The 25,309-nt window shown below is 42.0% G+C and overlaps 1 protein-coding gene across 2 annotated transcripts; it reads right to left on the bottom strand.

Moving 5' to 3' along the window:
- Window positions 1-3,162: 3,162 nt before the first annotated feature.
- Window positions 3,163-25,277, bottom strand: igf1 (insulin-like growth factor 1). Of its 2 annotated transcripts, XM_077543241.1 has the most exons (6): window positions 24,512-25,277; window positions 24,268-24,429; window positions 20,240-20,399; window positions 7,520-7,782; window positions 7,412-7,447; window positions 3,163-5,865 (listed from the first exon to the last, which is right to left on the bottom strand). In XM_077543241.1, exons 3-6 carry the CDS (start codon window positions 20,391-20,393, stop codon window positions 5,806-5,808), a joined length of 513 nt encoding a protein of 170 aa, XP_077399367.1. In that variant the 5' UTR covers window positions 20,394-20,399; window positions 24,268-24,429; window positions 24,512-25,277; the 3' UTR covers window positions 3,163-5,805. The 2 variants fall into 2 exon arrangements, with proteins under 2 accessions (XP_077399367.1, XP_077399366.1); XM_077543240.1 differs by lacking the exons at window positions 24,268-24,429; window positions 24,512-25,277 and adding an exon at window positions 20,994-21,752.
- Between the last annotated feature and the right edge of the window lie 32 nt (window positions 25,278-25,309).

The raw sequence follows: 25,309 nt of genomic DNA, 5'->3' as shown, positions 1-25,309 counted from the left end.
TCAAGTCCACATATGTTGTGGTCCTCCAAAGGTTCCTAGAAAAGCTAATTTGTCCACATTTTCATCAATCACAGCAAACCTCCCGAGTGTGACATCAGCAACACTTCATCTCCGCCAGTTTTCTTCTTCTTCTGTTATGAGAGCGAGAGCAGCGTAGGTACGCATTGCGGTTTCTTGTGGGTTGCCCCCGAGAAGAGACCCCGCGCTTTCCTGGAAACAATGCAGCTGATGAGGAGCTCTCCAAGGAAAACAAGGATCTGACATCACGGCTTCTTCAAGCTCACAGCTGAGCCAACACCAGGGAGCGTTAGTGAATTTCCACTGTGGATTGACACTTGAAAAACAGGACAATCTCTCGGTAGTTTTTTTCCGTGACGCGCGATTATGCCGGCGTCAGTCCAGGGATGAATGCACTTGCTATGAAGTGACACACTTCTACTCACTCTACAGTGCATTCGACCATCTTTCCATAGCTACCCCTTCACCCATCATCTTTCTATCCATTGTTATCTACCTATTGTTGAAGAAGACTATCTTATTCTTCGCATGTTCGTTTTCTTTCGGGTAGAGAGAATGTTGATTATCTGAATACGGACTGGAGATCGGTGAACAGTTCCTTCGAATTTATTTTTTACAGAATATTCCGGACACAAGCAAGTTTACGGACAAATGGCTGCATTCTTCGATTACAGACACTTACAACCTTTTTATACTATCTTGAAGGGCGGTTCCAAACAGCCCACCTGGAGTTCACCGGACACGAGGTAAGACTTTAAACACATCATTGATTACAGACACTTCAACCGCAGACGATGGCCCATTGTTGTGGAAATTGATGAGATCCCAGTCATGACGATAAGATTTTAAAAACATCATTGATCACAGACACTTGGCAGAAATTGCGACATCACTCACAAAGACACATCCGCAGATAAAATTTCTACTGAGGAAATACAGTACATAAATTAAAACAGTTATGCCTAAATCTGGGCAGAAGACCCTCTTCACTATGCATTCATTCATCCATACATACCCATCAGTTCATCCCAACGGGGTCTATGCCATGGAGGAGAGTGTGAGGGTGTCTCAGTTCTCCGATACACTCACACCCATTAACGGGAACGCGCAATTGAGGGGCACAAGGTTGGCAGTGCGAGTATTGGGACACTGCCTACATGTTGCAACAGTAACCGGAAACAGAGTAGGTGTGTGACTTACGGAAGTCCGAAAGTCCGTTGCATCTAGCCCATAAAGTATTGTTGAGCCCCTACCTATCTAGTTATTCATACCTACGCTCTCTCTAGTCCTTACCTACCTAGTCATCAGAACATATCTAATCTACCAACCCATCCATACCTCAGAGAGGGGCACAAGTCTCAAAGCCAAGTCCAAGTCTTTAGGTTCCAAGTCTAAGTCAAGTCTCAAGTCCTTGACCCGTGAGTCCGACTCACTGGATAAAGTCTACGTCATCACTGAACATTGCTCAAGCGCACGGACAGGTAGGGAGATAGAGTAAGATAACGAATGAACCGGAACCAGAGCTTTGGACTAAGGAGAGAAAATGAGTGAAAGCCACATAGAGACTCTTAATGTTCACGAGTCAAGTCCAAAGTCTCTAGTGGACGGATCTAAGTCAAGTTGCAAGACTCAAAGTGTAGCGACTTAAGTCCGAGTCGTGAGTCGCCAGACCTACCCTTTTGCTCTCCACCTTGACCAAGCCATTCAGGGGTAATCCTTTCCCTAAACCAGAAGAACTCCGGAACCTGGTAAAAATTTTGGGATTATCTCGATATTCACTGCCAGCCCAGTTCAAATGGATTTTTGACGTTTATAGTCGTCAATGGCACTGAATGAGTAAGGTAAGGTCAAAGTTCAGAAGTAACGGTCTCAAGATCAGTCTTGGCCCCAACGTACGTGTCTTCCGGTGGTGTCATCCTGTATTAGTGGGGCCATACCTACCACTTTGTCAATCCCTCCCCTTGTCCTATATGTAACAACCCACCCGCCCAAATCTAGCGTCCAATCTTTCTATGCTAATCTACCCGTTTAGCCATCCTCCCCTACCTAGCAATCCATCTGTCCATACCTTTCCTAGCTTTCTATGTTTCTGGCAAACAAAAAGAGTCAGTTCTCTGTGATAATGCCACTCGGCTGAGTTGTGGCCTCCCGAGCCTCTCCATTGAAGTTCGGGTGCAAATGTTGCAAGCTTGCAGACGACCACAGGGTCATCAGGTCCACATCATTGATTCCCAGGATGAAATAACATCCGGGACGGCAGCGGGAAAGAAGGAGGCGTGGAAGGATGTATGTGCCAGTCTACCGCCTGTTCACCAGCCAACCCTTCAAGGTTTTTTTATTTTGGGGGGTGCGCGGTGTTACCCTGTACCGATTGACCCCCCTTAAAAAAAAAGCGCTGACTTGGCAACTCCGGCCGGCGGGAGCTGCCACGCCCCGCCGCTCTGTTTGCCTTGGCAGAGGCCACCACCTCTCGGGAAGTATCGCTCGCGGCGGCGGCGCTTTAAAGCCGGCGTTGCGAGCTCAAGTTACGGCCGCGCCGTCTGAAGGCCGGCAAACATTTGCACATGCTTCTTAAACATGCGTCTTGCATAATCAATCCCCTTCACCATCGACTTGTTACACCACCACTCAGTTCAATAAATAATCATGAAGATGATGATAATAATAATTGCTTCAAATGTTCATTCAAATTGAATACATCCACCAGCCAGCCTAACAGCAAGCAATAACGTAATGGAAGATTCCAGTAGAGGTTCTTTCCTCCCTATATCTTCCTTATTTACTTCACTCCTTCCTTACTATCCACCTTATTTCGTTCATTTGTCCCTTCCTTTCTTCTTTCATTCATTTCTTCTTCTTGTTTTTCTCTCTGCTTTCTTTGCTCTATATTTCCTTATATCTTTCTGCTCTATTCTTTCCTTCCTTACCGCTCTCCTTTTGCCCTCTTTTCCTTCCTTTTAACTCCTTGCATCTTCCAAACAAAGGTACAGTAAATGCTCAGTAATCTTCGGATATACTCTTTGTACAATAAAACAGAGTATTTATGTATCACTGGGCCCAAAATTAATTTAAAAAAAAATTACATTTCGCAAAGCACACCAGCCAAAAAAAAAAGGCTCCACACACTCGCTGTGATGTTGACAAGTGGTTTATTCAGCAGGAATGGTGAACAATTTGTCACTTTATTTTTTTTAACTACAGAAGGCAACCGAGCACCGCGAGTATAACGCAGCGTTGTCTTCGTCGTCGTCGTCGTCGTCGTCGTGCTTGAACAATTAGCAATGACTGTTGTCAACATGGGGGGCCAATTTTTAGTCCAAAAGTCTTTGGCTTGTACCGCGTTTTTGACCAAAAGTACTTCAAACGCTCAAATGACAGTTAGTTCATGCAGAGATCTGTCGACTCAAATACATTTTACATTTAAAACGCTTTAAGGGTGGGCTTAAAGGAAGACTGTGTAACTGCTACGTTCATTCAACACACTTCCCTTGATTGCTAACATAGCTTAGCTACGACCAGTGCCCTTGTTTGAAAGATAGCCAATTAAAACATACACATTGCACATGAGTGGATAAATCAGCTTTAATGCTAGATGCTAATCTGGTTATCTATTTGCTTTGCGTTAAGCTAGGCTAACCGGGTAGCGCTTGGCTATTAATTTAGGTAAAGCACAGGTTTTCTTGTGCCGAGCTTTAGTGCTTACAGAGGCTGTTGAGGTTAGCCATTTCACACTTTGCTTTTACACTAAGATAGGCAATTATTTGTGTGTTGAATAACGTCCAAATGTTACATAGTCTGGCTTTAAATACACACCTTCCTTCAATTAGGTTAAACCTTTGTAGCATAGCAGGCTATCTCATAGCATTAGCGGGGTTTGTTTCACTTCACAGTACTTTTTGTGGAGATTATTATTTATTTTTTGGCATTCAGGGCTCTCGAGTGTCAATGAAATAATTTAAAAACAGTAGAAAAAATAGCATTCCCGCCACTATCTGCTCTTTTGAAGTCGTGTTCACAGATCTCGCCACAAGGCGCTCAAAAAAAACAAATACAATTCCACGGGTGGCCACTAGGCTGTGCAAAAGGGAACCTCCCCCTCCCCGTCTCGCCCATCTGTCTGTCCATCACAAAGTAGCACCATTATACAGTGGACACTTGTTTGTATAGGAAATAGTAATGCATAGATTATAGCATACGTGTTTAGGATTATATGCAGGCGGAGCGATGACCATGACAATGATGAGTTGGTGTGTGTTTTCTGTGCGTTTGTGTGTCACCCAACACACAAATCATTAATTCCACGCAATTGGCCTTGAACGCCGCCCCCTTTTCAACTCACTTTCGGGGCTGACCGGACTGTTGACAAGAATCCAATTTGCCCGGCGTTTTTTTTTTTTCTTTTTCTTTTTTGTGTGCGCTTGCCTTCCGCTTGCACCCGCCGAAATGCACTTTGAATCTGCAGGCGACCCATTTCTGACAAGCACCATAAAAGGAGAATAATTCACTTTGGCTCCTACGTTTCCTAGTTGCATTTAATTATTTTTTTTTAAACAACAACAAGGAGGGTGTGAGTGCACTGTGGTTGTAAATGTTCTTGGATGCAGCGGTTCTCAAACTGAGGTGCCGGGACAAAATAATTTGGAATAAATTAGGGTGTATTATTTAAAATGTACAAACCTACAAACGTACTAACCAGTCAGTCCTTCCTACCGTAACTTTGGGCCAATTAAAAGCTTGATTGTGACGTACATATCATCCCATAAATTTGACATCCCTGCTTTTAATTTTTTTTTTCCGAGAACAAAAAGGCTCATTATTACAAAAATAAAGTCCTATTTTTTTCCAGAAGAAAATGCATATACAGTATATATATATATATATATATATATACACAGTATTTTCAAAAATATAGTCCTATGTTTAAGAAAATAAAGCAGTCTTTACCAGAAAAAAAGGTTTAAAATTGCAAGAATAAGGTTGAATTTTTCAAATGTGTTTGTTATAAAAAGAATCTTGATTTTTGGAAAAATACAACTTTATTCTTGTAAGATTATGCTTTTTTATCCAGAATTTTTTTTTCTATTCTTAATTTTTATTTTATTATTTATTATTTTATATTTTAGTCTGATTTTTAAATGCACAGAAATGTCATCAAATATTGTATAAGCACTCTTTTCTTGAAAAAAAAATGTGACTTTATTTTCCTAACATTTCAACTTTTTGTTTTTCTGAAAAGTATGAATTTCTCATTTCTTATCTTATTCTTATTTCTTATGCCCTTTTTTTTTTCTTCAAAACAAGGCTACATTTTAATTCCAATGGCACCTAAGGGGACCCATGTTTTTCCCTGGACCCCAAAAGTTTGAGAATCCCTGCTTTACTGGGCTGTTTGGATCACATGCTGGACTGGAAAGTCCTGACAAAAATAATAATAATATTGGCGTTAAATATCTGACTATGAGCCACCTTGGTCTTAAGGGTTTTGTTTTGCATTGCAAACAAAAAAAGTTTGCAACGCGTGACGGATAAATGGTAGGAAGATTGGAAATGGTTCTTGTCCGCTTTTTCATTTGTCTGGTAGCAGCTAAACTAGCGTCTGTTACGTCGCGCTTATAAAGAATTGATCCCCTTGTCGAACGGTGCAGTGTAGAAAAGAATGACAACACCCGTGGTGGTCTCGCTTCTCCATCCTTTTGTCACGTTACCGTCGTGGTTTACGGCCAACAAGCAGCGGGGGCGGTGGGGGGCGGTGGGGCGTCAGGTAAGGCCACAGCCTTCTCCCCTCGCCTACATTCGGTAGTTTCGGCCCGGGGTGCTACCTCGACTTGAGTTTTTGGGATGCGCTTCCTGCAAGGAGAGAGAAGTGAAAATTGTTGGTCTGTTGAAGGGAACGCCTGGAAATTGCCAAAATGGCTGCTTCAGACCAAAATAGAAGACTTCATTTTCTCTGCCATTGGTCTAAAACATTACTAAGTGACACTCGGTTCGAGGGCAGAGTTTTCAGCCAGAGGGCAAGAATCCCTGGAAATGTCCTCTAAAAGGGCTGCTTCAGTGAAAAAATGTAAAAACGGCAGACTTCCTGTGGGCATAGCTTCTTTTTGTGGGTCTCCTAATAGTACACGTCGACCAAATTTCATGTTGCTAAATGAAATAATAAAAACCAAAGCTGTTTTTTGGGGGCTGAATGTTTACACAAAAAAAATCCAAGGGGTTGCCATTTCTACGGAAGCGTATTGCATTCACTTGAAAAAAAAAAGTCCTGTTTTTCTGACAAATTTTTGGGGGGAGCTTTGTTTTTTTTCTGTTTTATTGAATATTTTTTTCCCTGTTTTTTTTTTAGGTTTTTTTTTCTGTTTAAAAAATAATAATTTTTTTCTGAATCATTTTTTGCCCATTTTTTAAATTTTGTTTTATTTTTCCCTGTTTTATAAAATAATTATTTTTCAGTTTTTCAGAATATTTTTTTTAAAGGGGTTTTCCCTCAGAGATTAGAGAACAAACCACAATACAGTATACACATTCATTCCTTTATTGAGAGCCAGTAAGTAAACATGACCATCTTAATGCATATGGAGGTATGCGGGAAAGTGTCCGCTTCCGCTATTAGCGAGTCTGCAACAAGTCACTTGGAGTTTTTTTAAAAAATTGTTTTCCTGTTATTTTATTTTTTTTATCTTGTTTAAAAAAAAAAAAAATCTTCAGTTGTTTTATTTTTTCCCCTGTATTTTAAATACCCACCCCCTCCCCCCGCTCATTTTTCTGAATATTTTGGACAGAAAAAATATTTAGTAAAACAGAAAAATGAATGCAATACACTTCCATACATTTCTACTCACTATATTAAAAAATTAACATGTGAGGCGGTGAGGTTAATGTTCTAAGCCACCTCCAGGGGGCGATCAGGATTGTTTTTGGCCTAGCTGTGCACTAATGTAAAGGCTCCCTGATGTGCCATAACGTCAATGACACAATTTTCAAGATGAAGCATACGAGGTCTGTATTGACATCAGATTTTAAGAGTCTAAGAGCGATGCTAGCGTGCTTTGAGGATTTTTCCTTCGCATCTTTCCATCATAATCTGGCTACAAAAAGGCAAATTGCTGTCCCGGCCGTAGGATGTGTCGTGTCAGCGCCTGCCCTCGGAACGCTCAAGACGAGTGCGATAAGCTGGCATGCATCGGGCGGAACGCAAGCGCGTAATGCACAGTGGCAGAGCGGAGCAGGAGTGCCACTCGGTCTACCACGAAAACCACTTAGTTCCTTCGCTCGCTAATGCTTTTTCTTTCATTTTTTTTTTTTGCAAAAACCAGGAGAAAAAGACAAACACACACATGCAGCACATTTAGTCTCTTCTGAGCAAACGTGTGATCGTCAAAAGATTTGAAGTTCGTACCTTAAAGGCTGAGTGACTGTGTCCAGGTAAAGGTCTCTATAGGAGGAGAGGGCAGATGCTTAACACACGGGTACGACTGCTAGCCAATTCGCTTTTTTTCCCACTCACCTTCTTGTTTTTTGTCTTGTCCGTGTGCGCCGCCGCCCGTCGGTCCGAGCCCTTGTCGGCCTTGTGGCCCGCGCTGCCCCCGCCGACCTTGGCGGCCCGCGGCGCGTCCGTGTGGCGCTGGGCGCGCACCGAGCGTGCGGCCTTGCTGGTCTTGGCGGGCGCGCAGTACATCTCCAGCCGCCGCAATTCGCAGCTCTGGAAGCAGCACTCGTCCACGATGCCCCGCGACCGCCGGGCGTTGGGGCCGTAGCCCGTCGGCTTACCTGCGGCCACGCAAACAAACGTTCCACATTGTTTACCTTGAAAAGCTGGCTGGCATCGTCTCTCTAGTGTATGTTGGAAAACGAGGCTTATGTTTTCCGCGTGTTCGTATTTTCAGAATCAGACTGGAGATCGGTGAATCAGGTTTCCTTCGAAGGATTTTACATTGCAGAAATTTTTGGACATCACAGACAGAGACAGCCAAACGCCGTGGCTCCTCCCACTTGCAATCGCCGTTATACTCCCAACATTCCAAAAAGTCCTCTAGTGTAGCAATAGCGGCGTGCTAATTCTTGCTTAATCTTTGACATGACCATCACATAACATTCGACTTCTTTGCTTTAAAAAGAAATTCCGGTTACTTTCGCAGTATGCTTCGGGTCATTGTTCATCTGCTCTGAAGCACTTGGCTGACCATGTGCAGATAATCGTGTCCAAAAAACTTCAGAATTCAACCACTTCCATTGGCAGCCATGACACGACCACCATCATGCTTCAGTGATGAGCTGGTACAGTTATATACGATATTGACCTCATTTGTTATATTTAATGCTTTTTGCACCTCTAATAAATCTTATTTAAAATATTAATAATAATATAATTTAATCATCTGTGCGTCCTTATGTAACATATTTACCATCATACTTAATAGCCCGTGTCGGTGTAATAGACATTTACTGCATATTTAATGGTTGGTGCGTCTCGAATGTAATAAATTTGCATCGTATTTAATGACAATTCCACACTTTCTACTTGCATGACAAAGTGTAAACAGTGTTCTCGCGCCACGCGGTTAATGGGGTCCACATACGAGGCGCGCTGACTGGAACAATGGCAACGACGCAGATTTCCTCCAGTGTAAGATTTACAGTGGGCTGCACACTGTCGAAACTTTATGGCAGCCATTACAGCCGCCATCCACGTCACCTCCAGCTGCCCCCCCCCCCCCCCCCCATTCAAAATGAAGTCACTCAAATATAAAATCTCCAGCAAGGCAAATCCACAAACTAGATTTAAGAGTAATGTGGATGTTTTCAAGTTGTTATAGAGTTAATTTGTTACTTTTGTTCATCGGTTTACAACATTAGCAAAGCTACAGGAACACGTAGCTAACGCTAACTAGCAATAGAAGTTAATAAAAAGGCAAAACTACAAGGTACATTTAAGAGTAATGTGGATTTTTTTTCCAAGTTCTTATTGTTAGCTAATTTATTACGTTTGTGTGTCGGTTTACATCATTAGCGAAGCTACAGGAACACATAGCTAACACTACATTTAAGAGTCAAATTAGATTTTTTTTTTCAAGTTATTATGAGCTAATTTATTACTTTTGTTCATCGGTTTACAACATTAGCAAAGCTACAGGAACACGTAGCTAACGGTAACTAGCAATAGAAGTTAATAAAAAGGCAAAACTACAAGGTACATTTAAGAGTAATGTGGATTTTTTTTCCAAGTTCTTATTGTTAGCTAATTTATTACGTTTGTGTGTCGGTTTACATCATTAGCGAAGCTACAGGAACACATAGCTAACACTACATTTAAGAGTCAAATTAGATTTTTTTTTTCAAGTTATTATGAGCTAATTTATTACTTTTGTTCATCGGTTTACAACATTAGCAAAGCTACAGGAACACGTGGCTAACGCTAACTAGCAATAGAAGTTAATGAAAAGGCAAAACTACAAGGTGCATTTAAGAGTAATGTGGATTTTTTTTCAAGTTGTTATTGTTGGCTAATTTATTACTTTTGTTCGTCGGTTTACAACATTAGCAAAGCTACAGGAACACGTAGCTAATGCTAACTAGCAATAGAAGTTATTAAAATGGATATAGAATAAAACAAAATAAAAATGGGTGATTACTGATACTAGGTATCATTACCTGGCCTTATTTCAAGGTATTGGTACTAATAGCGGAGACCGATACCAGAAAATTTACATTAATCTCATGCAAATTTATGGAAAAATGCTATTTTAGGATATATAGGTCTTCCTTTAAAATAGCTATCATTGTCTTTTTTTTTAGAGGGGAAAATTTATGTCTCAAAAGTACTAAAATGGTGGTACAGTCACAAGCCCCCCGTTGGCTTTAAGTAATGCAGGCCCTGATGGGCTTTTCCTCGTTACCAAACGAAATAATCATAATTTAATATGGCATTTACAAGGAGGAAATGCCTTTCCCTCTCACAGTTAATAGCTCTTGGCTCTCTGGCTCACTAGTGCTGACAAAATCCATTAAGTTCTGCCGGCCGACCCAGCACGCTGTTGTTCTGGAGGCTTTCATTCAAAGAAACACAAGCGAGGGGTTCTAATGGAGGTGTGAATGAGCCACCGTCCGCCAGGCTTTTCGGAGCTAAAAATATGACGTGCGGCTGCATTATTTAGGCAAGTAGCAGATTCACCCACGGGGATTCCGCCAAACTGACTCCCCCCCGTCCCTGAAGTGACGCAATAGCTTTAGAGTACCGTGTTGCAAACTTTTTGGGGGTTTTTTTCCCCTCGTAACAGCAACTATTGTATCCCAAAAATGCCAGATCTATACATAGAAAAAGTCAAAATATTACAATATTAAATTACTATTTTTTGGAGTAGAAATGTTATGAGAATAAAGTTATATTTTTCAAGAAGAACAATTTGAAATATTTACAAGAACAAAGATTTTTGGGGGAGGATTAAAAAGTCATAATATTGCATGAACAAAGTCGTATTCACTATTGACGGCTAAAGCTAACGGAAAAAAATATTCTGCGTTCTGCTGATTACTCCGATTAATTGAATACAAATTGATTTTGCGTCATTCAACACAATTACATGCATGTCATGTGCAAGTATGATCATGGTCTACTTGGGGCACATTCTACTGCAGGATCTGTGATTTTGAGTGTGTAAGGCTTTAAAATGCGCGCCGTGGTCTGGTGAGTGATGTGGGCGCCACAGGAAAAGTCATACTCTAACAAAGGAATTTTCTTTTATTCTTGTAATATTATGAGTTTTATTCTAAAATAATCACCGTTATTCTCTCAAAAAATTGAAATATATGCAAAAAAAAATTGTCTTTTTTCTTTAAAAATTCTGTAATATGCCTTTTGTTCAAAAAATACTTTTTTTATGCAGGGATGTCAGATTTATGTGTGCAACAATGAAAAGAAGTAAGTGGTTTAGTGGGTTTGTTTTATGTAGTTATTGTTTTGGGAAAATATATGTCTTAGCACTTATAAAATTAATCCTGTTATTAATTATACCATCAAACAATCTTTAGTTTTGGTCTGAGGAAAAGAAAGTAGACCTTGTTCCTCTCTGTCGCCCTATTTGACTTATATTAAACTGTTCACGTGAGTATGTATGAGGAGAGACGCAGAATAATTAATTAGCAAATGACTTTTTTGGACCCCCAAGTTGTGGCTTGCGAACACCCCCGGTTTGAGAAGCGTTACACGGACCGCCTGATGTGCATAAACTCCAAATGGGAGATTATATAACGTGTATCGCATGCCAAACAGCCATCCAGGCCTCATTACTTGTAATGCTCGCCCAACAAAAAAGCCTTGCAAATTAACATCCGCCGTTATCCCCCAAAATAGCTGGCAACCCCGCTGGCCGCTGGCAGCTGGATGGGCGGGAAATAAATAAATAAATCAGCTGGCATCGGTTGTGAGATGTCAGATAATCAGCGTGGGCAGGTTGGAAAAAAAAAAAAAAAAAAAAACATGCACATGATAATAATCAGGTCTTAGAGGTTTATACGCTTTTAAAACCATTGGCTTCCACGGATAATGCCCGTAATCCCGCGCAAACAAAAAAAAAAGAGTTTTTCCCGATCTCTCGACACTGCGAACGAACCCGCTTTTCGGCTATCGGCGGAGGCAGAAGGCCGCCTGACCACGCGCTGTTATTTTTTCCAGCGCGCCGTCGACGTCTCGAGATCCGGATTGACACTTTTTTTCCCCCCCTTCGAGACCCGCCGACTTTTTCCTACGAGTGATTTACTCCCAGGGTCCGTCTGTCAGCGAGGCCTGGCCCGCCTGGAAGCAAACGGTAGCAGCAGACGCTTCCTTCTGGGCCAACATCCCCCCGCCTGCGTCATCTTCGTTCCTCGGAGCCGAAGCTCTGGAGGGAAGCATTAACGGGTTGGATTCTCCCGCCGCCATCATTCCAGAAGGGCACACCGAGCTTCTTGACTTTTACGGTCTGGCCGCGCCGTTCCTCAAAACCAGAAGATTGTTGGAAGCTGGCCGCGGTCGACGACGCTTTACGGCCGAGCGGGAGCGCGAGGGGCTGCTGGTTTTGGAACGCGGCGCTCTCCGCCGAACGCGCCGCATGCGTCAGATCCAGTCAAAAAACTTAAAGACGGTTGGGAAAGCGAGAGCTCCCTCCAAGGATGGCGGTTCCAAAAGAAGCAGACGGATCCCATTAACTGGCCGGTTGTTGCTGTGACAAGCATTTTAGTTGTGTTAATGCAAATGTCATGAAATTTAGCAAAATAGTGGATTTTTTGACTTCGGCTCTTGCAATACAGCAAAACCGTACTGGGGACATCAAATTGTGCTTTTAAGATGTATTGGGGACACTTTTGGCCAATTGAAATCCACAAAATTCCTTATTCTGTGATAGAGTAGCGGTTCAACGGTTTGTCAAGTTGGATTGATGATGCCATTAATATGGTCAGCTCCACCCCCTGACTCATTCATCCAATCACATTTCCATAAATTCATGGCCTCGCAAACAGTCAGAACTTACTGTAAAAAACAATAGTTCTTAACTTGATTTCGAACCCCACACACACAAACCCCACCTGCTTGGCCTATCCGGAATTTGGTGCACTTTTGACCGTTGTGATGGTATGTTGTGTGATTTCTTTATTATTGTAATCCTCTCAATACGACATATGGAATGCATGGAGTTCCACAGGGTTCAATTCTGGGGCCTCGGCTGTTTTCGTTATTTCCGGGTTCCGTCTTAAGAAAACAGCGGTGGCTGTTTTAAAGTGCTCTATAAATATACAGTTGAGTTGCTTGCATGATTTGAAGACAAATGGAAACATCTTAACTCATTTGCTAACCCAAAATGTATAACTACGTTCTATTTTAAATGTTTTAAGCGTCATATTTATAAGTTTTTCATGTTTTTTGTCTTTGATGCAGCCTCTCAACTGCAAAGAACGGCTGAAGAAATGGTAGTTATTACACAAACGGCCAGCAGGTGGCAGCAGAGCAAAAGAGATCAACCAGGGGCCATGTTGAAAAAAAGGCTTCATTTACACACAATTCTTAATAGATTTGTGAAAATTTGTGAAACTTAGCTACTGTATATTCTAATGCTAATTGCTGCAAAACGGAAACAGATAGAAAGAAGAGACTCTAATCTTTCTTTTGGTAGGTTCCATGTTTTATAGCAATAAAACACAATATCCAGTAAAACAGTTGAGAGTGAAGGGGGTTGCTTCAGTGAAAATGGCTTGGAGCGAATGAGTTCAAATGTGTTTCCAAATGTCAAAGGGATGATGCATGTTGATTTTGAAAAGTGACGGTTTTCTTTTTTTTATGGCTGTAGCAAGACTGCGATATTAGCGATAACAACATTCGGAGGATTAAAAAAATGGATGAAATGAATGGAAATGTCATACTAAGGACAAGAACTGATGTTGACCGCAGCAAAAAGTACAACAAATTTTCAAATGGTAGACGGTATGCGTGGCCAAAGGTCATCAAATCAAACAAGACCTGAGGGTTAAACCGAATATCCTGCCGGAGAAAAAACAGGATTCCATTTTTGAAATCCTCATTTCTTTGCACAGAAACTCCACATGTGTGACGGCATCAAACTAATGAGGTCTCGCCGATGTTTTGGTCCTGGGTGGACCCCCCCACCCCCCCGCCTTGTTGACGCTTTTCATGAGGGGTTTAGCTCAGTGCCTTTGAGATGCTGAAGACACGGGAGGTCTTCCTTTGGACTTCGCCGTGCATTCAGGTTTGCCGCGGGGCGGGACGGGGAGGCTGATCATCCCGTAATCCCCCATAATCCCCTGCTGCTGAGGGCCAAGGCCTCGCCGTTTGCGTGCATGCATGTGACGTGCTGTTTGCACATTCGCCATCCGTAGCTTCCCCCCCCCGACTCAAATCGGGACCAATTTCCTGCGTCGTTTCCACCTGTGCGGTCAGCCTCTACGCAAAAAAAAAAAAAGTCTAATTTTGATGCCAAACCAATTAAGCTAGTGGCTCAATCGGAGGGATTTTCTCCATCTGGTCATGATTTGCTTTTTTCGCGATGGTTCATTAGGAACGAATCAAGAGAGAGATAACGATTCTCACGCTCACTCCAGAGCAAATGTTTCAACTTTCAACTCAAAAAGTGGCCCAGCAGTACAGGAGACGGTCCGAGCCAGAAAAACCTCCCATAACAGGCTCAGATTCACAGAACCGGCATCCCGGTCCAGAGGCAGAAGCTCTGCAAAGACCGACTTGGGATTTCTAGGTCAGAGCAATAATTGGAAAAAGTGACGACTGATGTGGATTTTTCGCACCACCGCAGTTTGTTTCCACCCAGCTAAGTATTTAGTAATCCTGTCGGGGCAGAAAGTGTGTCGTCCTGAAGCGTATGTGACATGCGTAAGGTGGATTGACGCTGGATTGCCGGCGCTGGTTGCGATGTCGATGTCGGCGGGCCAACAAGGGGGCGCGTCCTGTGTCCTGAACTGGCCGCCGCCCAAATGGATTCTCCAGATCGTCCAGGCGGTCGCTGGTGCGTGTGCGGCCACCAAGCAAGGCGAGCGGGAACCGGCGGGAGGAGCTCCTTTTCCCCATTTTTCAACGCGGGGCAAAACGTGGCGCTGAAACATGGCGACGTAAAGCAACGCAGGAAAGACAAACACGTCCCGCACCGCAAAGCGGTCTGTTCTTGTTTAAGGAGCGTATCCTGCGAGATCACTCAACGGCTTGGCCGCCGTTCAAGGCTTCCACATGAATGCAACACTTTGTGCTCGACTTTCGGGGAGAAGCAGAAGTAGTAAAAGTCTCGCTATCGCTAGCCAACGTTTCCTCAAGTTCGCACTTCAACTCGGCCGTCGCTCGTCACGCTTAAGCGGCGTGCTGACGTATCGGCCGCTCTCGGGCTTGCGACCCGTCCGTCTCGTTTCTATAGCGCTGAGGCCGTTCCTGGCGGACGTACGGAACACTCCGGACCGATCGCCTGTCATTCGCTCGCATTCGAATAATAACGAGCCTTCTGTCAACGTCATAAAGCGCTAGGTTGACTTTTTGAGTTTTTCAAGTTACCGGCCGTCGCACGGTAGAGTTTTGAAACAGGAGGAACGGAAAACATGCTAATGTTCTTAGCAGCTCTGACGGACAAGAACATGGTGCGTTCGACAAGACAAGTAGCGCACCAGCAGGAATCCGAAGTAAAAAGAAAAACCTGCTGGCAGAAAGCTGGCACCGTCAGCCCCGCTTTTTGCGCTGGCAGGCGCTGCCAGCAAAGTCTTGGACGGGCCAAGACGGCCTCGCTGCCGTTCACAAGCTTGGTGCCGCTCCAGCGGCGGAGCCTCTGCGGCCAGATCCAAAGTGGCTGGCAGCCGTGCGGCGGGAAGGACGGCTGGCGCCAAGAGAGGAGCAAGGTGCACTCTGACGCCATTCGGCTGCGGGTTTTAGACCACTTTGCCGGTAATGCTTACAATGTTCAGGGTGCCGACTCCAAGCTTTCTGTCATCGAGGTTTGCCCAAAAAGATGAAGGCTTTCCGAGGACCAGGAAGGAAGGAGATTGGAAGCAATTGCGCAAGAGGGTTCAGGACCCACAGGGTACCCTGACACAGATCGCCTAAGATAGCAAGAGGCAGATGCAGCGACCCAAAGAGATTCTGGCTCCTTTTGCGATAAAGTCCACTAAGCCATCAAGAGAAAGACGGCGCTGCCAGATGTTGTGATGGCAGGGTCCATTTTGAAACCGCTAACTGGTCACAGATTGAGGGTTTGCGAGGGTGGCCAGAAGTCTCCGTTTTGTGCCATTTTGCCAGCCCCATTGTTTTGTCGCGCTTTTTACGCCGGTCCAGTTAAGACAATTGTTTGTGCCATGTGTATATTAATCACACACTTGTCATAGCAATTCATACAATTAAAAATGAATTTAACTGAAATACTCCTTCCTATCGACTTTCACATTCACGTTCTTATTCTCATCCGCTAGCAGGCATACTTTCGTCAGACCAGAACTAGAACTACTTCCTGCTTCTGTGACTAAGAATCATGGGAAATGTAGTCCTACTAGCCTAATACTGCTTTGGCCACTCGGACCCAGTATTTCCAGTGTTACAGAGCGGGACCGACGTGACGGAAACAGCACAGCTAGCTTCCAAAAACTGCCGTGACCGAGCAAAAAAAGCTTGGCTAACGATGATAGCATTGCATTGTTTAGCGCTGTTGAACTGTCAACTGAGAGCGCATTTAGCATTAGCTAAAGTTGTACCAAGATTGACTAGCGATTCAATTTGTTATAATAAATTCCTGGTGAGAATTGATTGTACATTTAATTTTGTAGTGTGGCAGTTTTTAATTTTGAAAATCTAGTCATTGCCCGTGGGCAAAATGTGGGGGGTTTCCCCATCAAGCAGCGCAACATCGGTTGTGCCAACATCCAAAGACGACACGCATACGTGTGTGGTCAGCTAAATCCCTCCTCAACGCACGCACAAACGTCCGTCGGACTCGTCTGAGGAGCGGGTGACGTTGAAGAAAGGGAGAAAAGGGGGCCGCTGCCTTCCTCCGAAAAGCAAGCACGCATTAGCGGTCTGGGGCGGCGAGGCATGCGGTCTCGATGAAGTGAGCGGGCGGCGGCATGAGAGGAGCCCACTGACAAGTCAATCAAGCGGAGATGGCGGCCAGTCAAGTGCACTTTCCAGCAGCGCCGGCGGCGGAACCTCGGGAAGAAGCCGCCGGCTGGGATTGAACGCGATGCTACGGCTAACAACCGCCGACTTGACGACTACAACGTGTGTTTCTTAAGAAGAGGCGCCAAAAGTACTTGGATTTTGTAGTCAAGTAGAAAAAGACACTTTTGTTATCTTCCATGAGTGTTTGTCATTGTTTCAGAACTATCAAAACATGTTATCAAAAGATTTGGCTAAATAAGCTAACGGCTAGGAAACAATTAGCTTAACAAGAGAGTTTTTGTGTTTTTTCCAGACCAGACAAACATTAAATTATCATTTGAAATGTAGCAAGAATTGTTCAAATAGTGAAACCCACATGAAATTTGGTACATAACCTGATCTCAGACTCTGTCCCAAAATGCATTTCTTTTCGTTTATAACTTGAAATGCATTTATTTTATTTAAATCCTCATAAAATGTACAAAAGCTGAATATAAAGTTGGGATGTTTTGGATATTAGGGATGTAACAGTAACGGCAATATCATGATATCGTGATATTAAAACTATAAAACTATTAAAAGCAGCACGTGCTTGTGTTTTATTTGTGCAGTTCTAGCACCCTCTGGTGGTTACTTTATTAGTGCAGTTTAATTTTAATTAGGAATGTTTGGTTCCTGCGGCAGTTATTACTCCTATCAATTAGTCATGATAGCAAATATTTTGTAACATCTGCGTAAAAAAAATAAAAATAAAAAATTCGAGAATAAAATAAATAAATAAAATAAAATATATATATTTTGGCCCACTTCAGCCAAACACAACGTTGTGAACTTAGACCATGACACTTTGCGGCGCTGAGCCAATAGCAGTACAGTATCAGGAGTTGTTTTTTTCTCGCCAACCCCAAAATATCGCGATCATTATATCGTCAGGGTCATAATGTTATATGTATTGTATTGCAATGTTTGCATTCCTCGTGAATATTTGGCTACCAAATATATATGCATCTATTACAATTGTTGAGACTTTTACAGTTACTGTACGTTAAAGAGTAAATAAAAGTGCATTTATGAGACATAAATATGAAAATGTAGATTTTGAGGTAAATAAATGTATTAATATGACAATTGCAGACATTTTGGTACTATAAGCACGTGTGCAGATATTTTACTTCTTAAGCTATAGAACGTATGATGTGAAAATGTTTTTTTTTTTTTTTTTGTTTTCTTCAGGAGAGCTCAGTATTGTTCATTCGATTTGACATCATCATTGCTCTCCTTTTTTTTTTTTAAAAATCCAACAAATCAATTAAAAAAAAATTTAATAAATGTTTTTTTTTCTTTTTCTTTTTTAAATACATATACATATATATATACATATACACACATATATATATATATATATATATATATATATATATATATATATATACCTTTTTTTTGTATGTGGGTGAGTATGTGTATGTGCGTGCGTGCGAGCGTGTGTGTATTCATCAGTTCACCTAAAGCTCATTAAAAAAAAAATCCCATACTAATAATATAATATAATAATAAATTGCCAGATGCAGAAACATCAATGTAAGTTATCACGATGTAGTGGCTCTCGCTAACAGACAGAATTAAGTAACCGGAATTAGGTTAAAAAATTCTACATACGTAGACCATGTTTCTATAAATTTTGATATTTGGTTTTTATTTGAGGCAGATATTTTTTTCCATTAAAATGTGATTTATTTAAAAATGAAAATGTTGTTTTTTGTGTGTGGTTGAGTTCAGCGCCCCCATCAAGGTTAAGAACCTCTGATCTAATCCTTCATAATTCATCCTAAAGTGAGCAATTAGTGGGAAAAGAATCCAAGTCGAAAAAAGCACTTGAGATCCTGCGATTCCCCGCACGGATCCCCTCCCATAAACGTCTTTCTGGAATTGGCAGCTGCCAAACGCTGTGTGGAAAAAAATCTCTCGCCGCTTTGGGATGGGACCAAAGCCTCACTAATGGATGTCAAAGCGGCACGCGGCTCCATCGATTATAAACGAGATGGGGGGGGGGGGGGGGTTGCTGGGAGTTTTTTGGGGGTTTTGTTTTGGACACGTTTGAGTTGAGAAACAAGGATGGCGATGTCGTGTTTCACGGTTGGGAAGGAAGCAGCCGTAATGGAACAAGCCGAGATTTAACTCCTGCTTTTCTTTGGATACTTTTCCCCTCCTCGGGTGGAAAACATTAACTTTCTACCCCACCAACCCACCCACCGACTCCACTTAAAGACTTTCCCTGATGGCCAAAGCTGCCACTTGACACCCACCGTCATTTTCTATGCTTGCTTTAAGCCTTACTTGTGGTTTGTGTTGCGAGAAGGTTCCAGAGTGATGTGTGCCGTTCGCACGTCTCTCTGGCTTCCGTTAGCCTGCTTAGCATCGTTAGCCTGCTTAGCATTTTGCCGCACTCTCAAGGGAAATTCCGGTGGATGCGAGCTAAATTCATTTTAACGCTGAATTTATATACATTTTGTGATGAATAAAAAGAGTTCATTGAGGCAGAATTGATTTGCGTGATTCTTGTGAAGGTGCGCATACAGCTGCTGCGGCTTCACACCTTTAGATAATGGCATGCATGGCCGACGTGCTCAACTCGCAATTTAGTCTCGCTATCGCCGTCAAAGTCTGATGAAATTTTGAAATTTGTGGGCTGATTTTTATGGATTTTTTTTTTCTCAAACTTTTTGTGTCCAGGGTGAAAATCTTCCAAGGTACCAATAAATGCCGTGGGAATTATTACATTGTAAAGGATTGGCCGGTAGAATTTACAGTAAATAAATGGCAAAATAAAAAGTTGTTGTATTAATTATTATAATAATTACTGTACATTTTTTTATTGTATACAAATGATAGTTGCTTACTAAGTGACTGTAATTTATATACAGTAATAAATTGGAGGAAAAAAATGACAGTAGTATATTTTTTACAGTAATTAATTGAGATTTTACAATAATTAGGTGACAACCTTTTTGACAGTTATTTACTGTAAATTCTACAGTCAATTCTTTACAGTGTATTTTTGAACATATTATTTTAAATAAGCATGACGTGAACTTAACCAACTTCGACTGAATTTAAATTTAGGTTACACTATATTTACCCACTTTTCAAAATTTTGGTGTAGTGAGGCTTCATTCTATATTGCTAGCCGGAAAACTCCTTTTAATTCAGAATAGGAATTCATTTCTAAAGTCAATCATGCCGAAGGTATGACGCAAACATATACGTTTCAAAAACAGTGGTTGGAAACTTTTGACCCGAGGTAGGTGAAATATTTTACAGGTGTCGCATGATGATAGTCATAGACCTATTTATTGATTTATTTTTTATGATACTGCAATTTTTTTCGCAACGACAACTGAAGGGAATCAAAGATTCTCCATTGCAGGTGTGAGAAAATGAGCTGAGCATCTTCCGGAAAGGATGCGAATGTCAACGCGGCTGCTTTTTTATTTATTTATTTATTTATTTTTTTTATTGATGAGCTCAGTCAGCCCTCGCAGCCCAGCTTCATGAATAAAAAATAAGAAGCTCGCTCGCGCGCGCGCATGCGGGTGCACTTACTGAAATAAAAGCCCCTCTCGCCGCACACAAACTGCAGCGTGTCGACCAGCTCCGCCCCGCACAGCGTCTCTGGCCTCGCCCCCGAAGCCGCCGGAGTCAGGCTGAGGACGCACAGCAGTAGTGAGAGGGCGTGGCTACGGGACATCCAGCACATCGCACTCTGCCAGGGAGCGAGAGAGAGAGAGAGAGAGAGAGAGAGAGAGAGAAAGTGAGAACCGGGAAGCGCATCACCGTCGAGCGCACACACATTCCAACAATCGAGTCCACTTGCATGGAAACTGTCTTCAAGAGTTACATTTGGATTCCGCGCTGTGTAAAAAAAAAAAAAAGGAACCAAACGCATCAAAACTTCACATAAGAAACAGAGTGAAGCCGAAAAAAGCCGGCTTGAATTGAATGTGCGGGGGGGGGGGGTAATACTATCTTGTCGTGCGCAATTACGCACTAGAAGCAGAGAAAGTACAATAAAACATCATAAACACCTCGAAGGTCCTTTTGCATGCAAACGGGAGCAACATTCGTGAAAAAAACTGCGCAATAATCACGTCAATGGAGAGAAAAAAAATGTCAAGGAAAGCGATGCAATTTGTGCGGAGAAAAAAGAACACAAAAAGACGACAGAAATGAAGACACATGAACGTTGCGTTCAAGTGAAGCGGGAATAAACTTACGCATGCACGTGCCATGTGCTGAAAGTAAAAGCACGTCGCGAAAATAATATCGCAAGCGTGCAAGTGGAGCAGGTACGAGTTACCTTGAGGACGTCCCATAAATGCCACCGGAGGCAGGAAAGTGCGGAGGACATCCCCGCGGGTCTCCGTAACCAAAAAAAAAAAAAAAAAAAAAAAAAAAAAGCCGGCGAGAAGTCAACTTGTTTCAAGTCATTAAAAAACTGGGGGAAAATGAGGAAAAGAGAAGAGAAGAAGAACGAACGGGGCCGAAAAAGCGGATGAGATGCGCGCGCCGGGGGCCAATGTCACATCTCAACATTCCCACTTTTGTTCCATTGCGCACGCTCGTTTTGGAGAGAAGTGAGATTTAGCGAACAGGAGACGGATTTAGCCAGAAAATCCCTCACATTTATCTAACATTACACACACAGCAAAGACATGTGGAGCAGGAAACAGCTGGGCCAGCGTTCAGCCTCGCGCTCCTCCGAAGTTATTCATTAAGGATTTTTGGGCACGCGTTCAAATCACGTCATTCTCTCTCTCTCCCTGTCTCTCTCTCTTTCTCCTTTTTTCTTTTTTTCTGCTTCTCAGAAGCGGCTTGAATCGCCGTGTGAGAGTTTCTTTGCAGTGCGGTGAATTCGATGACGTCACGCTTCGCTGCGTGATTGATAATGATTCCAAACATGCGGTTTTGTCATTCCGGCGCATGACGGGCTGATCTCAGGTCAGTTTCACCTTGCAGGTTGACACATGTTGCAGCGCGAGGTGGCGGGTACAGGGGGCGCCACTGAGCAATGACAGAGCACGAAGGGCTTAAAAAGGGGGAGGGCAACGCTGGCACCGCGCGAGCCAATCGCAAAGCAGGACACTCGAGCGTGCGTCCGTCGGCCACGAGGGAAGGCAAAAGACACGCTAGGGGGTGGGGGGTGGGGGGGGGAAGTGGGTCAAAGCGCATGCGCAGAAGCAGGGTGACGAAGATGATGATGATGATGGTGGTGGTGGTGATGGCGATGACGCCGAAAGCTGCTTTGGGATCACAGGATGACCCGGTTGGCGGCAAGTGGCGCACTGAAGCTTCCGGACTTTTTGGACACTGTGGATTATTTCTAATTAATGTGATCATTATTAATGACGTATTGGGAAAGCCAACCGTTTAGTGCCCCTGGCTGGTCTGTGAAATTCAAGCTTGTACACAATAATAATGACAAACAAACGCCAGTTGATGGCGCCTTTGCACCATTTTCAGCACAGCTTTTGAGGAGAAGATCAATCTCGGCTGTCATGAGGGAGAGAACTGCGACTATGTCATTATTCAGACATGATCCATTTCTTACTTATTATTATTATGCATTATTCTTCTTGTTTGTGCAGTAAAATTTTGCTCTTTCACAAGAAGCTAATTTTCTCCGCTTTTAGGGGAGAAACGGGTGATTATGTTGAAACCAACTCGTGTTCTACTGCAGATTATTAACTCATTCACTGCCATTGACGGCTATAGACGTCAAAAATTCATTTGAACTATTTCTATTAGTTTAATATTTTTTCCACTTTTGTTAACAGGAGTATGAAAAGCTAGATTTTTTTTTTATTGTATTAGAACACATATAAAATTTGGGAATTGTGAGTTAACTAGTGAAGTCATGCGATTAATTACAATTAAAAATGGTAATTGCCTTACGCCCCTAATTTTTAATAATCTTTTCTTTTTATTTTTTTAAATAAACATTATTAAAAAAAAAGTAATAATGATAATTACAATAATTTGATTTTTATTTATAAAAAAATAAATAATATTAAAAATTAGGGGTGTCAGGTGATTAAAATTTAAATAAATAAAAAACTCACGATTAATCACACATTTTATATCTGTTCTATATGTACAAAAAAAAATTCTAGGTTTTCATACACTTGTTAAAAAAAGTGGAAAAAATGTTAAACTAATAGAAATAGTTCAAATGAATTTATGACGTCTATAGCCGTTAATGGCAGTGAATGAGTTAAAGAACGAAAAAAAGAAAACTTTTTGCTGTAAAAAAAAAAAAGTACGCAAAAATATCATTAAAATATGTGGTGAAATGCTCTAAAACGGCAGGCAATATTCCCAAATTTTGCGTGTGGATTTTTTTTTGGAGCGATTCAATTGATTTCTATATTATGATGTAAAGTGCCAGTTATGACTCGCTATGTGTCCGTGAGCACACGCAGGGTCACATGAGGATGCTTGATTAGGAAAGCCATTAATCCTCCGTCCTCCAGATTAAATGTGACGCTTCCGACAGTAAAATCTCGTCTCCAAAAGGGGAAGAAGTTCAAACGCAGAAATGTTTGTTTTCGTTCTAATGCACTTTTATTATTATTTTTATTTTTTTAAAACAATGTTCTCCATTGCAGTTTACGCGCATGCCAGAGAAAGTTGTAAACTTTCCGCTTGTCGGCTGTTCATATGGAAGTAAAGAAGCCAAGCGGAGGGGTGCACGTTTTATCGTTTCCGCGGTAACGTGCAAGGGTCGCCGCAGTTCAAAACCAATTTTTCACTGCACTTGTCAAAACGTTTGACATACTTTGTCATGTCAAATTCCAACACTAAGGGGGGAAAATAACTTCTTTTTTCTCTCACCGCAGAATCTTCCATCATAAATCTCGTAAATGTCACTTTTTTTTGGCTGGCTGCTGTTATTGCAAAATTGCATTTAAATAAAGGCTAGCTTGTTGAATATTCCTGTGGCGACTTGATTTAAATGACAAAATGAAACAAGTGAATGATGACAGGGCTATAAATTACACAAAACGTTCTGCTTTACATCCCCACCACTAGATGGCGCCAGCAAATATCCGGCCACTATCGATTCACATTGGTTTCCCTGCGGTGGGAAAAACACGAGTTGATGGGCTAATGTTATGATGCTAACGCCAAGGCTGACGTTTTCGGTGTTAGAAAAAATAGATTTATTAGAATGACACCAGTAAAAACAGTGAAATACTGTAGTTATAAATCAAGAATAAAAAGTCTGTTTAGAAAATCAAAAGTAAAAGTAGTGTTGAATGAAAGACTACTGTTATTGATTACCCTTAACTGATGGTGAAAATTGATTTCGGTGCAGGTACTTATTTCGGACAACATTTCTGCAAATATTCTTGGGTGGGGCTTTAAATCATTATTAGGAATTCAAAAGGCCAAGCAGTCCAAGTGCGCTAGAATGTGTGCGATTAGCAGCGACCCTTCTCATATACACCAAGCAGTCATTTCCTTCATTAATATGAAAGTATGAGCTGTTAAGAGTATGGCGTGCGACCATTTTGTGAGCCTCAAAAGCCAATGTGAAAGAATATAATATTTATAGCTACACACACAGATACCTCACAGTGTGCAGGGAAGCCGCACGCTGAAACAATTACAGGCCGGCATAAATCAGCAGAGCTCCGGCTTGGACAGTCAGAGGCTCCGCGGAGTCATTCTCGCTTCCGCAGACGACACATCGGAAGCCGGCGATTGAAAAGTGTCATCGCGGCCAAGCAGAGCTGGAAGTCAGCAAAAAAGAAGATTGAACGTGAGGAGAAAAGGACAAGATGAGCATCATTATCAGGAGGGTGCATCTTGTACCGCAGCGAGATTCCAGTAGGGGGCGACGCCGTCGGCCGGTCAGCCGCCTGGTGCTGATTTCCGCTACTGTGCTGACACCTACTGGTAGATACAGATCATGACATGGAAAGAATAAAACATGGCGGAGCTCGTGAAAAAATGTCATTGTTTAGAATAAGTTTAAATTACATACTTATGGAGGATTACTAAAGTAGAATTGAATTTATTTAATTACATACAGTTTACATGGAATTATTACCAATGTACCATTAATATTCTTTTTTTTTTTAAATAGACAAAAAAATCGTTACTGTTGAAAATGGCTGAACAAGTCAAGTATGTCAAGGTGAGCTGGTGGGGTGGAGGACCCAAATGCAGGGAGGCAGGAGAACCACGGCAGGGATGCATGGAATACTGAACAAAATTTATTTAACCACAAAAAAAAAAAAAAAAAAACCTAACAGGGGTTCCGGATAAAACTCTAAACAAAACCAACAAAGTTCTGAAAAGACCAAAAATCAAAGTAACAACAAAACACAAAAGTGGTGACAACGCCAATGATCTAACAAAGACTGAACAAAACTAAATACAAGACAACTGAGAAGACGAGACACACATGGACAAGACACAAGTGGCTGGGGGAGATGATAGGATGACACGAGAACAGTTACAATTTAGAATCCTCACCTCAAAAGTTGAATTTAACATACTGTACTTTTGAGAAAAAAAATCTACTTTGAGGTAAGGAGCCTAACCATTAAGCTTACCTCAAAAGTAGAATTTTACAAATACTTTTTTGGGTAATCTTAAAAAAAAGTA

The sequence above is a fragment of the Vanacampus margaritifer genome, chromosome 15, assembly GCF_051991255.1.
Source record: "Vanacampus margaritifer isolate UIUO_Vmar chromosome 15, RoL_Vmar_1.0, whole genome shotgun sequence".
Classification (NCBI taxonomy): Eukaryota; Metazoa; Chordata; class Actinopteri; order Syngnathiformes; family Syngnathidae; genus Vanacampus; species Vanacampus margaritifer.
This window is presented reverse-complemented; position numbering and strand designations above follow the sequence as displayed.

What these genes read in the sequence shown, in the direction of transcription:
- igf1 (XM_077543240.1), bottom strand. Translation starts at nt 21,044, where the DNA reads ATGTCCTCCGCACTTTCCTGCCTCCGGTGGCATTTATGGGACGTCCTC. An exon ending in ATTTATGGGACGTCCTCAAG is followed by an intron (nt 20,400 to 20,993) that starts GTAACTCGTACC and finishes GCTCCCTGGCAG; the next exon opens with AGTGCGATGTGCTGGATGTC. An exon ending in ACAAGACAAAAAACAAGAAG is followed by an intron (nt 7,448 to 7,519) that starts GTGAGTGGGAAA and finishes CTCCTCCTATAG; the next exon opens with AGACCTTTACCTGGACACAG.